Here is a 16199-nt window from a genome sequence, read left to right as displayed (position 1 = left end):
ATGTGGCCCAGGAGGTGATGCTCAGCCTGGCTGGGGGGTTGGGAACACCAGGCAGACAGGGAACAGTGAGAGGAGGCGGTGACTAGAAAGGAGCTGATTACTTTAATAGGTCATGTTGTGGTCTGTAAGCTGTGGCCTGCCTCTGGCTAATTCCCAGCAAGGTAATCTGCCTGCAACTGCTCATTGGTTATTTTCATTCTATTCCAAGCCTTACGGTAGCCTTTTAAGGACATCTGAAAGAAAAAAGAAAAGAAAAGAAAAAGAAAACTATAAAGGAGAGTGGGGAGAAGGTCACTTGGGGAAAACTGTGGTTACTTAGAATGCAGCCCTCATCCAGCCCCGTGATGGTGCAGGCAACCCTGTGTGGGGCAGCGTGTCCCCCATGCATGCTGCTGTGTGGGGGCCACCAAGGGGTAGCACCCACCCAGAGGATTTTTCTATAGAGCATGTTTCTTCTGCTCAGTGAAGTAAGAAGTTGCATGCTCCTGCCACGATTCTGCTACTTCTCAGTTTCAGATCTAAGGGGCCCAAGTTTGGATCCTAATTTACTCTCTGCTGCAAAATGGCCAAAGGAGAGGCAGGAGAAAGTAACATAGGAAATGGGAGCCAGGGTCTAGATGTGAAAACGCCAAGGTCCCAGTTTTCCAAGTGACCTGACTGGCTTTCTAAGCTACTCTGATGATGTCCTGCGTGACCTCAGTTTGCAACGTGGCCATGGCAGTCTGGGTGCTTGTCTTTCTTCTGACGCCAGCATATGGTTTCCATTGCCCATTTATCCCCCGCAGCTCACAGGAGCAAGGGCGCTTCCTGTCACACTACCATATTCAAAGTCTGCAGGATTCGTTCAAAAGCAGAAAGACCCATGGCGACTGTGTACACGCATGGAATGAGGTCCTGAGTGATATTAAAAAATCTATCAGTATCTCATTTTTTAAAAAACTGACTTCTCCATGTATAAAGTAGCAATCACTAAATTACCAGTGCAGAGGGATTCAGAAACTTCTAGAATTCATTAAGAAAACAGGCAACTAAAAACACACTATTACTACAGAGTTTCTCCCTGAAAATGGAAAAGACCCTGCCCCTAACAATGCAAAAGGGGGAACTTAAAAAAAAAATCATCCTTCATCTTGGTTTAATAGTTAAAGCAACTGCTGAGGTTTCTCCCAGAAATTACATATCCAAACATCTGTATTCTTAGCCCAAAGAACAAAATCCTAAATGAAAACATTGAAGACATAAAAGACTGCCCATCTCGGGGCTCCCCGTGGCTCACCTCTGCTATCTCCACTTTCCTTTCCCACATCTTGATGCTCTTCTCCAAGTCCCCATTTAAGATCTTCTCCCGGACGTAAGTCATCACCTGTGGCGCCCGGAACTCAGCCAGCTGCTTCCGGAGCCTCTTGTTCACTGCCTCGGCTTTGGCCCGGTCCTGGGTTGGGAAGGACCAGTTACACCCAGGGAACCCCAGAAGCTCTTGCTTTGAGAACTCACTGGCCCTGACATATCTTCCCATGGTTCTAATAGAGTTCCAAAAATAATGTTTACATTTTCAAAGAGGTTGGGGAGGGGGTGGGAATCACAAAACTCTGATTTTTTTGCAAAACATATTTTAAGCCAGTTCAGAAACACCTAGTGCGGTCTAAATAGTCTTGTTTCTTTCATTCCTTTCCCTTTTCTTTTCCTTTCCTGTCCTTTGTCTCTCTTCCCCTTTCCTTTCCTTCCCTCCTTCCTCTTCCTCTCCTTTATTAAGGAATGTGTTGTACTTACTTTGACTTCTTAGGGTTTTTCTGTGTGTGAAAAATTGTGTATTTAAGTGTACTTCAATCAGACTCAATTCACTTCCATGTCTTTTTAAATTATAAGGTATATATATAAAACATAAAATTTATCATCTTAACCATTTTTAACTATACAGTTCTGTGGCGTTAAGTACATTCACATTCTTGTGCAACCATCACCACCATCCATCTCCAGAACTCTTTTTGTCTTGTACAACTGAAATTCTGTACCCGTTATACAATCACTCCTCCTTCCCTCGTCTCCCAGCCCCTGGCCCCCACCATTCCACTTTCTGTCTCTATGAATTTGACTACTCTGGGTACCTCATATAAGTAGAATCATACAGTATTTGTCCTTTTGTGACTGACTTATTTCACTTAGCATAATGTCCTTAAGTTTCCTACACATGGTAGTATGCGTCAAAACATCCTTCCTTTCTAAGGTGGAATGATTTTCTGTTGTATGGATATACCACATTTTATTTATTTTGTTTATCCATCCATCCATCGATAAGACACTTGAGTTGCTTCCACTTCTTGGCTATTGTGAAGAATGGTGCTGCCAACATGGGTGTATAAAACTCTGTTCAATTCCCTTCTCAATTCTTTTGGGTACATTCCCAGATGCAGAATGGCTAGAACCTATGGTAATTCAATTTTGTAAGTAATCCTTGTCTTTTAAATATTTATTTTAAAAATTGTCATACTGTAAAATTCATTAGCCCTTTTAATAAAATGCATTTTTAAAAAATTAACATCAGCTGGGGACAGTGGCTCACCCCTGTAATCCCAGCACTTTGGAAGGCTAAAGCAGGCGGATCACTTGAGGTCAGGAGTTTGAGACTAGCCTGGCCAACAGGGTGAAACCCCATCTCCACTAAAAATACAAAACTGAGTTAAGCATGGCGGCTTAGGCCTGTAATCCCAGCTATTTAGGAGGCTGAGGCAGGAGAATCGCTTGAACCCAGGAGGCGGAGGTTGCAGTGAGCCGAGATCATGACGCTGCACTCCAGCCTGAGCAATAGAGCGAAACTGTCTCCCCCCAAAAAATTAACATTATCCTTTTTATTTTACTAATTCTTTTGTTTAGGCTATACATTCAGTTCAAATGGTACACTGTGACGAGCTCCCATCCCACTCCTGTCACCCCATCAGGAGGGTCTCCTGCCTAGAAGCATACACTGTTTTTAGGTTTTGTGCATCCTTCCAGAAATCTAGGCTTATACAAACATGTTTCCCTTTTTTGACCTAAATAGTAGCATACTCTATTCACTTTTATTCATCCAGATGTTTTCATTCAATAAATCTTGAAGATCTTTCTGTATCAGCACATGAAGAATTTACTCATTCTTTTTGACAGCTACATAATTTTCCACATGGATGTACCATAATTTAACAATTATCCCACAGTCACTTAACTGTTTAATCTCTTGCTATTACAATAAACAATGCTGCAATTACTAACCATCTGGGTATACATCACATTGTCATTATGCAAGTGAATCAGTAGGATAAACTACTAAAAGTGAAATTGCTTGTTCTAGGGCAGTGGTTCTCAACCAGAGGTAATTTTGCCCCCAGGGGACATTTGGCAATGCCTAAAGACATTTTTGTGGGAATTAGAGGGGTGCTGCTGGCATCTAGTAGGTAGAGGCCAGCGATCCTACTAAAAACCCTACAATACACAAGACCTCCCCCTGCCCTGCCACCACAAGAAAGAATTATCCAGCCCCAAATGTCAATAATAATGTGTTTAGGGTGAAAAACCCTGCCTTAAGCACATGTGCACGTTAATGTTTGGTAAACAGTGCTAAATTCCCCTTTATAATAATCAAGACAATTACACTTCCGCAGTAATGTTTGAGACTGCCGGTTTTCCCTCATTCTCTCACTACAGTTTTATCAACTCTTTGATCTTTGTCAATCTAAGAGAAGGAAAATAATATCCCATCATAGCTTTATTTTGTATTCTTTGTATTATGAGTGAGGTAGAACATTTTTCACGTTTCAGTATTTTAGCTTTTCAGTAAACTCTTGAAAACTTTTGCCCATTTTTTCTATTAGTTATTAGTTTTTTCTTGTTGATCTGTAGAAGTTATTTGTTTGGAGTTATTAGCTCCTTGTGATTTTAGATACAACATTTTTCCAGTTATTTACCTTTTGACTTTGCTTATGATCATTTTTGCTATGCGAAAAACTTACATTTTTATATAACTCACTTTACTGATGTCATAGTTTCTAGGTTTTATATTTTGAAAGGCCTCTTCATTCCAAGATTAAAAATTTTCCCAGTATTTATTTTAGGATTTTAATGGTTTTCTTACTTACATTTAAATATCTGATATACCTGAATTAACTTCAATATAAAACATAGTTCCAACTTAATTTTTTCCTTAATGGTTGCCCAGTTACCCCAGTTACCCCATGTCATTTATTCAATAATCTGGCTGTCTGTTGATTAATGCCATGCCACTTTTATCATAAAGGTATCAACATCAAAGTTTTATCAAATATTTATATACTTATATGATCTGTATCAGGGTTCATTATAGGACCTTATACATTTTTCTTTGATCTTCCAGCCTATTCCTGAGCTTGTTTTAAATATTGTAACTTTATAACATATTTCATTATCTGATAGGGCTAGTCCTCTCATTTATTCATTTGGAATTTGGGGATACTCTTTTTCCCCCGCCAAAGGAATTTTTGAGTCAGTTGATTTAGATTCTTAACAACAAACAAACAAAAAAACCTTACTTGGTATTTTAATTGGAATATCATATTTCACAGATCAACTTAGAGAGAACTAACATTTTTATTATGTTGAATCTTCCCAATATAGTATTGTCTTTTAATTCCTTGCTTCACAAAGCACAATCTGTGGCACTAGAAACACCTGGGAGCTGCAGACTCCCAGGCTACCCTGGACCTACCCACTCAGAATCTGTATTTTAATAAGATCCCCAGGTAATTGGTTTGCACCTTTCACTGTTTCAATACACTATAAAACAAGCCACTAATTTAATTTTTATTAACTTGTTTTCAGAATGAATAATAAATTGTCAGGTGTTCAGTGAATAGCTCCTGTCTGTTTAGCATAAACAAACAACTGTGGAGAGACCCAAAGATGTGGGCAGAACCATCAATGCATACTCCTATTCAGATGGTGATTTGAGAATACCTAAGATAAATATTATGAAGCAGCAAGAACGAAGGCATTAAAACATAAGTACTATAGCTGTGAGGGACACACTGAGAAGACCAGAGATTATGATCCCCACCCAGCAACCCACAGCAATGTCACTATGGGAAAAGTTGTCCACTGTCCCACCCCAGTTCCAGGGCAGCAGTGCAGAAGTTTTGCCCAGGGAGAGAGGCTGTGTATTTGTCTGTTTTCACACTGCTGTAAAGAACTACCCGAGACTGGATAATTTTATAAAGAAAAGAAGATTTGATTGACTCACAGTTCTGCATGGCTAGGGAGGCCTCAGGAAACTTACAATCATGGTGGAAAGTGAAGGGGAAGTAAAGCACATTTTCACAAGGTAGCAGGAGAGTGAGCACGTGCAGGGGAAACTGCCACTTTAAAAACCATCAGATCTCGTGAGAACTCCCTCACTATCATGAGAACAGCATTAGGTAAACTGCCCCCATGATCCAATCACCTTCCACCAGGTGTCTCCTTTGACACATTGGAATTACAATTTGAGATGAGACTTGCGTGGGGGCACAGAGCCAAACCAAATCAGGCTGTAAATCAGAGGGCCATGGAATGTTGCCCAAGGGGACCTGCTTTATTTGGAACAGAGATGGGGAACTCATGCCTAAGAACTGTGTGGGAAACAATGGAGTTTTTTAAGGTAAGCAATTTAGAGGAGGCTGGTAGTTCCACAATGTTAGTAGCAGCAAGTAAAATAATAAGCCAGCTATATGTTTAACAGAACAGAGAAAGAGACCACTAAGAAGAGCCCTTTGAGAGTTGGGGGAAGCCTCAAAGACTGGCAACACTTTGCCTCTGCAAAGGGGCCTGCCTTTAATTGAATCAGAATGTAAAACAATTAATGTCTCAGGGTACTGTTGAAAGCAATAGAGCAATTAGCTAACAATTAATGAAGGCTGATGGCCAGGTGTGATGCCAATAGAGGTAGACCAGCTGTAAGCTTAGTAGGAAGATGCAGAGTCAAAGAGAACTCAGCAGAAGCAACAATTATCCCTGGTCATCAGGGCAATTGTATACATGACCAAGGCTGCACCAGGTGAGAAGAAATATTAGAGAGTACTAACAGCAGGGGGCCGGGCGCGGTGGCTTACGCCTGTAATCCCAGCACTTTGGGAAGCCAAGGCGGGTAGATCACGAGGTCAGGAGATTGAGACCATCCTGGCTAATATGGTGAAACCCCATCTCTACTAAATGTACAAAAAATTAGCCTGGCGTGTTGGCGGGTGCCTATAGTCCCAGCTACTCAGGAGGCTGAGGCAGGAGAATGGTGTGAACTCGGGAGGCGGAGCTTGCAGTGAGCCGAGATCGCACCACTGCACTCCAGCCTGGGTGACAGAGTGAGACTCCATGTCAAAAAAAAAAAAAAAAAAAGAGTACTAACAGCAGGGGAATAGACTTTACTGATCTAGTCCAGCCAAGTCACTCAACAAGTAACAAGCAAAAACTATGACAAGCCCAAGAAAGGGGTGGGAGGGATATCAAGAATTGCTATATCACCTAAAATATACAGCTTCCAACAAAAATTATGAGATAGGCAAAGAAATAGGAAAGCATGATCCACCCAGGGAAGGCAAAATAAACTGCCTTTGAGGGAGAGCAGACGGTGGACTTAGCAGACAAAGTCTTCAAAGGAGCTATTCAAAAAACCAAAGGAAACCATGTTTAAAGAATTAAAGTAATAATAATGTCTCATCAAGTAACGAAAATCAATAAAGAGGTAGAAATTCATTTTTAAAACATAGAAAATCCGGAATCTTTTCAATATGATGACTGAAATGAAAAAATTCACCACAGGAGATTGACAGCAGATTTAAGCTAATAAAATAAAGCACTGGTAAACTTGTAGATTGATAGAGATCATGCAGATTGAGGAGCAGAGAGAAAAAAGAATGAAGAAAAATTAACAGTCTCAGAGAAAAGTGGAATACCACTAAATGTACCAATATACAGGTAATGGGAGTAACAGAGAGAGAAAAGAAAGAAAAAGGAGTAGAAAAAATTATTCAGATATAATGGCTGAAAATTTCACCAATTTGTTGAAAAACAGTAAGCCACACATCCAAAGGGCTCAACAAACTCCAAACAGAAGAAATGCAAATAAATCCACACCCAGAGATTCATCACACTCAAAATGTTGAATGGCAAAGCAAAGAGAAAATATTGAAAACAGCAAGAGAAAACAATTCATTACATACAAGAGAAGCCCAACAAGATTAACAGCTGATTTCTCATCCGAAACAATGAAGGCCAGAAGGCAATGGGCTGAAAGAAAAAAACCTGCCACTCAAGAATATTATATCCTCAAAATGATCTTTCAAAATGAAAGCAAGCAATCAACACACTCAGATCTTGGTTTCTAATGTCATTCTCAAATAAAAGACACCAAGCCTCCTTGGAGAAATGGTGGATTCTAGGACTGAGGCAGAAAATATCTAAGATGAGCCTAGAACATCTTCTGGTGCCAGAAAGGAAGTGCTAAAAAAAAAAAAAAAAAAAAGCCATAAAGATGAAGAGAGTCAAAGGGACACCAAATTCAACTGAAAGAGCTCCCAGTGGCCAACCTGGAACAATCTGAGCAACAAAATAAATAATGTAATACAGTCACATGCCACATAAAACATTTTGGTCAACAATGAACCACTTATGAAGATGGTCCCATAAGATTATAATGCTATATCTTTACTGTACCTTTTCTATGTTTAGATATGTTTGGATACACAAATACTTAGCATTGTATTATAATTTCCTACAGCATTTAGTATAATAACATATTTTTCAGGGTTATAGCCTGGAGCAACAGGCTACACAATACAGCCTAGGTGTGTAGTAGGCTATACTATCTAGGTATACCATCATAGAGTACACTCTATAATGTTCACACAATGATGAAATTGCCTAACAATGCATTTCTCAGAATGTATCCCCATCATTAAACAATGCATGGCTTATGATATTATAACCCAACATATAAAACAAATATCTATGAATTGAAACTGATATAAATAAATGATGTTAAAAATAAATAAATGATGTTAAAAATAAAAAATGGGGGAGAATAGATAAATCTCCTATACAGAAGAATTCCAAATAAATTATGTGGAGCACAAATCCCCACTCCTTAAGTATGGGCCGTACATAGTGACTTCCTTTCGAAGAGTACAGTATGGAAAGGAGGGAGAGTAACTTCACAGTGAAGAAATCCGTAACATACTATCCATCTATGTGATCAAGGTTCACATAAATGATGAGTCATGTTGATAGTAAACTCCCTTGATATGATGTGATGTGAATAGCACTTTACGTCTGTGGTCTTCCCCCTCAAGACACATAAACCCCAATGTAATCATGAGAAAAACATCAAACAAATCCCAGTGGAGGAACATTCTACAAAAACCTGACAAGTACTCCTCAAAATTGTCAAGGTCATCAACATCAAGGAAATTCTGAGAAACTGTCTCAGCCAAGAGGAGCTTAAGGAGACATAGCAGTAAATGTAATGTGGATATCCTGGGTGGGATCCTGGAACAGTTAAGGGACGTTAGGTAAGAACTAAGGAAATGTGACAAAAGCACAGACTTTGATTAATAATACTGTATCAATACTGGTTCATTAACTGTAATAAACACATTTTACTGATATAAGAGGTTAAAATAGGGGAAACTGGGTATGAGGTGTATGGCGGTTCTCTGTGCTATCTTCACAATTTTCCTGTAAATCTAAAACTTCTAAAATAAAAGTTTATTTTTGAAAAATAAAGGAAAAATAAAGACATTCCCAGATTAACAAAAACCTACAGAAGTCATGGTTGGCAGACCTGCCTTACAAGAAATACTACAGGAAGTTCTTCAAGCTGAAAACAAGTGATACCCTACAGGAATATGAAATCGACATTTAAAAAGTAGTGCAAATAAAATTAACTGTATAATAGGTAATTATAAAAGACAGTATAATTGCATATTTCTTCTCTTAACTGATTTAAAAAGCAAGTATATAAAAATACATATATAATTGTATTTGGGGAACTATAACATGTAATCATGGAGTGTATTTGACAGTAACAGCACAAAGGAGGCAGGTTGAAACAAAGCTGTATTTACATAAGAAACATCAGATAGTAACTCAAATTCACAGGAAGAAAAGTAAACAAAAAGTTCATATGACAAACTCTGTGAACATATTTCATCTCCTTTCTTCTTTCAGCTTTTGAACTCCTCGCGCACACCATTTAAAAAAATTAACTCAAAATCGATTATAAACCTAAACATAAGAGCTAAAATTATAAAACTCTTAAAAGAAGACAGAGGAGAAAATCTTCATGATATTGGGTAAGGCAATGATTTCTTATATATGACACCAAAAGCACAAGATCAAAAGAAAACAAATGGATAAATTGGACTTCTACCAAAACTAAAAACGTTTGTGTTGCAGACAAAACTATCAAGAAAGTGAAAGAAAATCCACAGTATGGGAGAAAATATTTGTGAATCTTATACAGATGATCCCTGACTTACAATGGGTCAACTTAAGTTGTTTTTTTTTTTTTACTTTAAGATAGTGCTAAAGCAACACACATTCAGTAGAAACCATACTTCGAGTACCGACATAACCCATTTTTCACTTTCAGTACAGTATTCGATAAATTACATGAGACATTCAACACCCTATTATAAAACAGACTTTGTGTTCGATGATTTTGCCCAGTTGTAGGCTAATGTAAGTGTTCTGAGCATATTTAAGATAGGCTAGGCTAAGCTATAATGTTTAGTAGGTCAGGTATGTTAAATGCATTTTTAACTTACGATATTTTCAACTTACAATGGGTAAGTTAAAAAGATAAATAACTCAACTAAGCAAAGGACTTGACTAGACATTTCTCAAAGAAAGACAAGTGGCCAATAAGCACATGATAAGATGCTCCATGTCATTAGAAAATTCAAACAAAAACCACAACGAGATATCACTTCATACCAAGTAGGATGGCCATTTTTTAAAAAAACTGAGAATAACAAAGATGTACGGAAACTGGAACCCTCACACATTGTGGGAATACGAAATGGGGCTGCCACTTTCAAAAACAGATTGCTAGTTTTTCTAGGTGTTAGACATAGAATTACCATGTATAACCCACAATTCCACTTCTAGGTATATGTCCAAGAGAAAAGAAAACACGTCAAGAGAAAAGAAAACACGTATCCACAGAAAAACTTGTACCAGGATGTTCATATCAGAATGACTCATGATAGTCCTGAAGTGGAAACCCAAATGTCCACCGAGTGATGAATGGATACATAAAATGTGGTCTGTCCACACAATGAAATGCTATTCAGCCATAAAAATAAACAAATGATACATGATACAAGTGTACCTTGAAAATGTTATTCCAAGTGAAAAAAGCCACTCATAAAAGACCACATATTGTATAATCTCTTTTAAATGAAATGTCCAGAACAGGCAAATCCACAGAGGCATAAAGTAGATTAGTGGCCGCCGAGAGCCGGAGGGTGAGAGTGGGGTGTGGGGAATGGAGAAGGATCTTTTCTTTTCTTTCTTTCTTTTTATAAATAAATGTACTTAAGTAGATTTTTGTTTTGTTTTGTTTTGAGATGGAGTCTCCCTCTGTCATGCAGGTTGGAGTGCAATGGCACAATCTCGGCTCACTGCAACCTCCACTTCATGGGCTCAAGCGATTCTTCTGCCTCAGCCTCCCAAGCAGATGGGACTACCAGTGCCCATCACCACGCCCAGCTAATTTTTGTATTTTTAGTAGAGGCTGGGTTTCACCATGTTGGCCAGGCTGGTCTTGAACTCCTGACCTCAAATGATCTGCCCACCTCAGCCTCCCAAAGTGCTGGGATTACAGGGTGAGCCACTGCACCTGTCCTATGGGGAAGGAGGTCTAATGGGTGCAGGGTTTTTTCCTGGGGTGATGAAAATGTTCTAAAATTATTGTGATGATGGTTACACAACTCTGTGAATATATTATAATCCACTGAACTATACACTTTAAATGGGTGATTATATGGTATATAAATTAAATTCCAATAAAGCTATTTTCAAAACATTAACAAGAAAACTAAAATATACTAAGCAGTGAATTCCTGGCTTTAAAAAAAATCAATTTTAAGTTTTACTTTTAATCTAATAACTACCAACCCAAGGAAAAAATAAATAAGGACCACAGCAATTCTGCATTAAGAGAGTTCACAGGTTTTTGCTTTAACTTTGCTTCTTGCCACTCTGTACTGAGACTGGGGTTTTTTTGCGGAAGATGTTGGTTCTCCATCGAGAAAATGATGTGCATGCTGTGACGTAACTTAGATGTGAATAATCCTGTGGCTTTGGGGCCACTGTAAGCAAATTTGGGGCCACACAAGACAATGACACTAATAATCATACAGTTTTAGAGGTTAACAAAGCGTCATTATATGTGGTCCTCTCTAGCCACTACAATAAGGGCAGTAGATCTATTTCACAGACATGGAAACAGTCCTATTTAAAAACTTGTTCAAGACTAGAAATTGGCAGCACCAAACCTCATACCAGGCCTTCTGATCACGAGTCCAGCACTCTTTCTCCTGCGCCCCAAAAAGTTCTCTTTGCATCACATCCTATGTGCATTTAAGTTAGGGAAATTCAGCTATCAATGCTCAGCAAAGTAATGAGAGAGGTAAATTGCAATTTAGATAGGCAGGGAGCTCAGATGACTCCATTCACCTCTTCACACAGTGACCACAGGCCTTGGAGCGAGCCCAGGACAGAGGTCACAGGTCTGCTGTCCTTCAGTGGTCTCTGCTACAGGCTACTTAGGCTGTGAGTGTCTAGCCCGGGTATCAGGCGAGATGTCATATGGTTATGACCTCTCTCTCTGTTTCTCTCTCTCTCTCTCTTTCTCTCTCTCTTTCCTCTCTCTGTCTCTCCTTTACATCAAACATTCTATTTTGGCATGTGTACTTTTTTTCCTATCAGGGACATTACTACATGCATTAAACATTTTTCCTGGGGTTGTAGACATGAAACTTTGAATATTGTACTTTATGGGTCACTTAAGGAATTCCCAAATGTTATTTGGACTCTACGAAATTTTTGTTTTCTGAGGTGACTCTAGAACACAACTCAGCAGTAAAATGCAACACACCTGGACTGTAGGTCTCCAAGTGCCACTTTGTGCTTTGATGGCCCAGAGCTATTTTGATTTTTATGGTCTAGGCTTTTCTAGATAAACCAGCAAGGTGGCTTAGATCTTGGTAGACCTTGACTCAAGCCCTTATAAACACAAGAGACAAATACCAGAAATACCACATTTTGCCCTCTCCTACCTCCTCTACTTGTAGTGTTTCTTTTTCAATTTTGTCAAGTAGCTCTTTTCTCAGCAAGATCTCCTTGTCCAGATTGATGTATATTTCCATTGCCTTGTGAAGCTTGCTCTGAAATATAACAACACAGCAAGTCTTGAGCTAAGATGACCTCTCAGAACCGCAGGAAGGGGAGACAGCTCTTTGTTAACGAACAGAAAAGCAGGACCATCCAGAAAGTCCAAATTGCCTTTCTCACTGTTGCCCAGATTTTCCAAATCCTGATGTCTGAGAACTGGTGCGGGAGGAGAGGACCTTGGAGTCTTGTCCTCAGCTGGACAGGCAAAGAAGTAAGGTACACGGGGACCTAAATCCTGCCCTACTACTCACTAAGGAGATCTTTGGGGAGGTCCCAGAACCTTTCTAAACTTGGGTCCAGTCGCCATGTAGGGTTGTGGAGAGGTGTACAGGAGACAGCCTGGTAGAGTGCTGAGGCACATGGAGAACATTCAACAAACAGCTGCCATGACTATCTCATGTGGATGGAGAGTGGGGAATACTCCTCATAAGGTGGGTGCTACTGCTATCTCCATTTATAGGTGAGAGAACTGACCCTTAGGGAGGTAAAACCATTTCCCCAAGGACACAGAGACCAGGGGGAGCCGGGAACTGAGCCCATACAGTGAGATCCCACAGCCCACAGGCTCCACCACCGTCTCATCACCTAATGAGGCCGGGCCTGCTAGTTTTAGAGGAGTCCTGCAGGAGCACAGCCTTGCAGATTCCCATGGCATCATTGCCCTTCACTGGCTCCTGCAGGCCCCACCCCTGCTTCTTAGATTGGTCCCCTTTTGACCACTCTCTCTCAGTGGGGAAGAGTCGGCCAGAGGCGCTGGGATGTGCTTTGCTGGGCAGAGGAGTGGGCCAAGGGAAAGACACAGTGATTTGGGGGAGCTCACTCAACAAACCCTGAAAACCCACCCACCAGGCACCAGCTCCTGCACCACGCACTGGCCAGTGAAGCAAACTAGGCTCTGCCACCAGAAGGCTGGCTCACAGCCCGGGCAGTAGGGGAAAGGCAGTAAAATAATTGCAAGAAGAAATGTAAGACTGCAATTGTGCCAAGCTATGAGAATGCCAGGACAGGGTTGGAGAAGGTTTTCCTGAAAAAAAAAAAATATATATATATATATAAAATATATATATTATATATTATATATATAATATATGTATATATAAAATATATATTATATAATATATTATATATAAAATATATATTATATTATATATATCATATATTATATATAAAATATATATTATATATTATATATTATATATTATATATTATATATATTATATATATATTATATATTTTATATATATATGCTGGAAAGAGAGCTGAAAGGTTGAGTCAGTATGTCTAGGTGAAGAGGGAAGAGAACATTCCAAGCTAAGGAAAGAGCCAAGGAGAGGAGGATCTAATAGGAGCTGGGAGAGTGGGTAGAGAGCGGCAGGGCCACAGTCAAAGTGAAGGCAGGAGGAGGGGGCAAGGGCATTGCCCCCGGGTGTCAAAACAGAGAAGACTAGAACCACCTGCCTGGGGGACCTTCCGGCACCCAGGGGCCATTCTCTTCCCCACTCCTATTTTCAGGCCTCACTTCTTAAGGCTCATTCCCGGTTCCATGTCCTGCCTGAGAATTGCTCTGCTAACGAAAGCAAAAGTGAATGAGACCAGACTGACAGGGTGAGGTGTGGGGCCAGGGAGATGGGGCAGGACTTTGCTGCAAATCCAGCAATTCAGGAGGGAGGAAGGAGAGTGGAGGGAAGACAAGTGGTCACCAACTTAGAGCGGCAGGGCAGGAAGGAATGGAGGTACAAGAGTAGCAGCGAGGCCATCACTGGCTCTGCCAGGGCAGTCTCCACGAAGGCTGATTAAAGCTGCATTGGTGATGCCGAGTCAAGATGTGGGTCCCTTGGGGAGGCCACTTCTGAAAAGGACTGCATTCACTTTCTATTGCTATGTAACAAATTACCACAGACTTTTGTGGCTTAGAGCCACACCCATTTATTATCTCACAGCTTCCATAGGCCAGGAGTCTGCACACAGTGTGGCTGGATTCTCCCCCACGGTCGCATCCGGCTGAAATCAAGGTGTCCGCCAGGGCTGTGGTTCTTGTCAAGGGCTCAGGGTCCTCTTCCAAGCTCCCTTATTGCTGGCAGAAGGTACTTCCTTGAAGCTATAGGACCAAGGCCCTTGTTTTCTTTGGGGCTGTCAGCAGTAGGTCGCTCTCAGCTTGCAGAGGTCCCTCTTGAATCCCTTCCATGTGGCCCCTCTGTCTTCAAGCCCACAATGGAGAAGACCTCCTCCAGCCATTTCTCCTCATGGTTCATATCTATGACTTCCTCTTCCAGAGAAACTGTTCTTTCAAAGGACTCGTGTGATTAGGTCAGGCCAAGTGGGTGATCTCCCTGTCTTTAGTCAACTGTGCCATACAGTATAACCGAATCATAGAACAGAACAGAACTTAACCGAAACCATCATATTCACAGTCCTGGCCGGAGATTATACAGGGTGTAGATACCAGGGGCTGGGGAGTCTTGGGGACATCTTAGAATTCTACCTACAAGGCCCCAGATCACTAGTTTACAGGCAGTCTGGAGTGACTCATCACAGCTGTAGTCACATGCTTACATTTCACCAAACTCCACCAGGCAGGGCTTGAGGGCATAAAGTCAGAGAAAAAGCTGCCACCTTGACTCAGGCTCACACATGAAACTCACAGAAGAGAAGAGCCCATTTCTGCCTGGTGCTGTCTCAATGCTGTACCCTTAGCACTTAGCCTGGTGCCTACCCTACTGAAGGTATTGGTACTTTTAGTATAGAGGAAAATTATTCTGCATGTCTTTAGCAAGGTTTCACACTTGGGTGTTTGATATTTGTTTCTTTATTTTCATTTTCTGATTGCTGGGAGAATGAATGTTTCATATTTACATCAAAGTGGCCCCTCCTGTCACCCTCCCACGCCTACCAAATACACACCTGTTCTGCAAGCAGTTCATTCAGCAATATTGGCCAAGCACCTGCTTTGGCCAGGCACCATCCTTGATGCTGGGGACATAACACATACTAGAGAGAGCACCATCCTGGTGACACAAAACTTGCTTCCAAGAGGTGAAGAATCTTGCCTAGATGAAGCACCTCCCCCAGCAGAACATTCAAGCACAGGCAAGGTCTGACTCCACAACTCAGTTTTTCTGCCTCCATTTCCCCCAGGAATGGCTCTCACTCTGCCCATGGTGGCCTGTGCTGCTGATCTCAGGTACTACAAGCAATCTGCACTGTGTGTTTAGACCCATCCGAAAGAGGTCAGGCCCTGCAACCTGGCAGTTTGATTTTAAAAATCAGTAGCTCCATTTCCAAAGCCCTTGGCTTTTCCCCCACAAGACCAGGCAGGCCCTGTGCTACTTAACTGATTCCGTGGGATAAGATCGAGGTCCAGTGTGATCTAAGCAAGTACAACTCACTCTCTAGGCAACGAGGGCCTGGGAGTCACAGGAATTGGCTTCCTCTATAAATAACAGTGATCAGATAAGCTAAAAACTGATGAGAGAAGCTAAAAGTCGAGGATCTGTTGGATGTTTATGACACATAAATTTCAGAATGCCAGCACACTGTTTTCTACATGCTGGAAAAGGCAGTCGGGTGGGATACACACTGAGTTAGGTGGGATGTACACTGGACTGGGAGTCCCACCTCTATCAGTAACTTGTTGCTTGAATTTGGCAAATACTCTGCATCTTTTTTTTTTTTTTTTTTGAGACAGAGTCTTGCTGTGTTGCCCAGGCTGGAGTACAGTGGCATGATCTCAGCTCACTGCAACCTCTGCCCCTGGGGGTTCAAGCAAT

The 16199-nt window shown here is 40.9% G+C and overlaps 1 protein-coding gene across 2 annotated transcripts in view; it reads right to left on the bottom strand.

The window, feature by feature from the left end:
• Positions 1 to 86: 86 nt before the first annotated feature.
• CCDC113 (coiled-coil domain containing 113) overlaps positions 87 to 16199 on the bottom strand; it is a 30691-nt gene continuing 14578 nt past the window's right edge. For both annotated transcript variants that reach the window (XM_025370362.1, XM_025370363.1), the window contains 3 exons: positions 12318 to 12425; positions 1277 to 1432; positions 87 to 233 (listed from right to left, as the gene is read on the bottom strand). In XM_025370362.1, coding sequence (XP_025226147.1) covers positions 147 to 233; positions 1277 to 1432; positions 12318 to 12425 — 351 coding nt within the window. In that variant the 3' untranslated portion in view covers positions 87 to 146. The remainder of the gene's footprint in view (positions 234 to 1276; positions 1433 to 12317; positions 12426 to 16199) is intronic.

This window comes from Theropithecus gelada, chromosome 20 (assembly GCF_003255815.1).
Source record: "Theropithecus gelada isolate Dixy chromosome 20, Tgel_1.0, whole genome shotgun sequence".
In the NCBI taxonomy this organism is placed as follows: Eukaryota; Metazoa; Chordata; class Mammalia; order Primates; family Cercopithecidae; genus Theropithecus; species Theropithecus gelada.
This window is presented reverse-complemented; position numbering and strand designations above follow the sequence as displayed.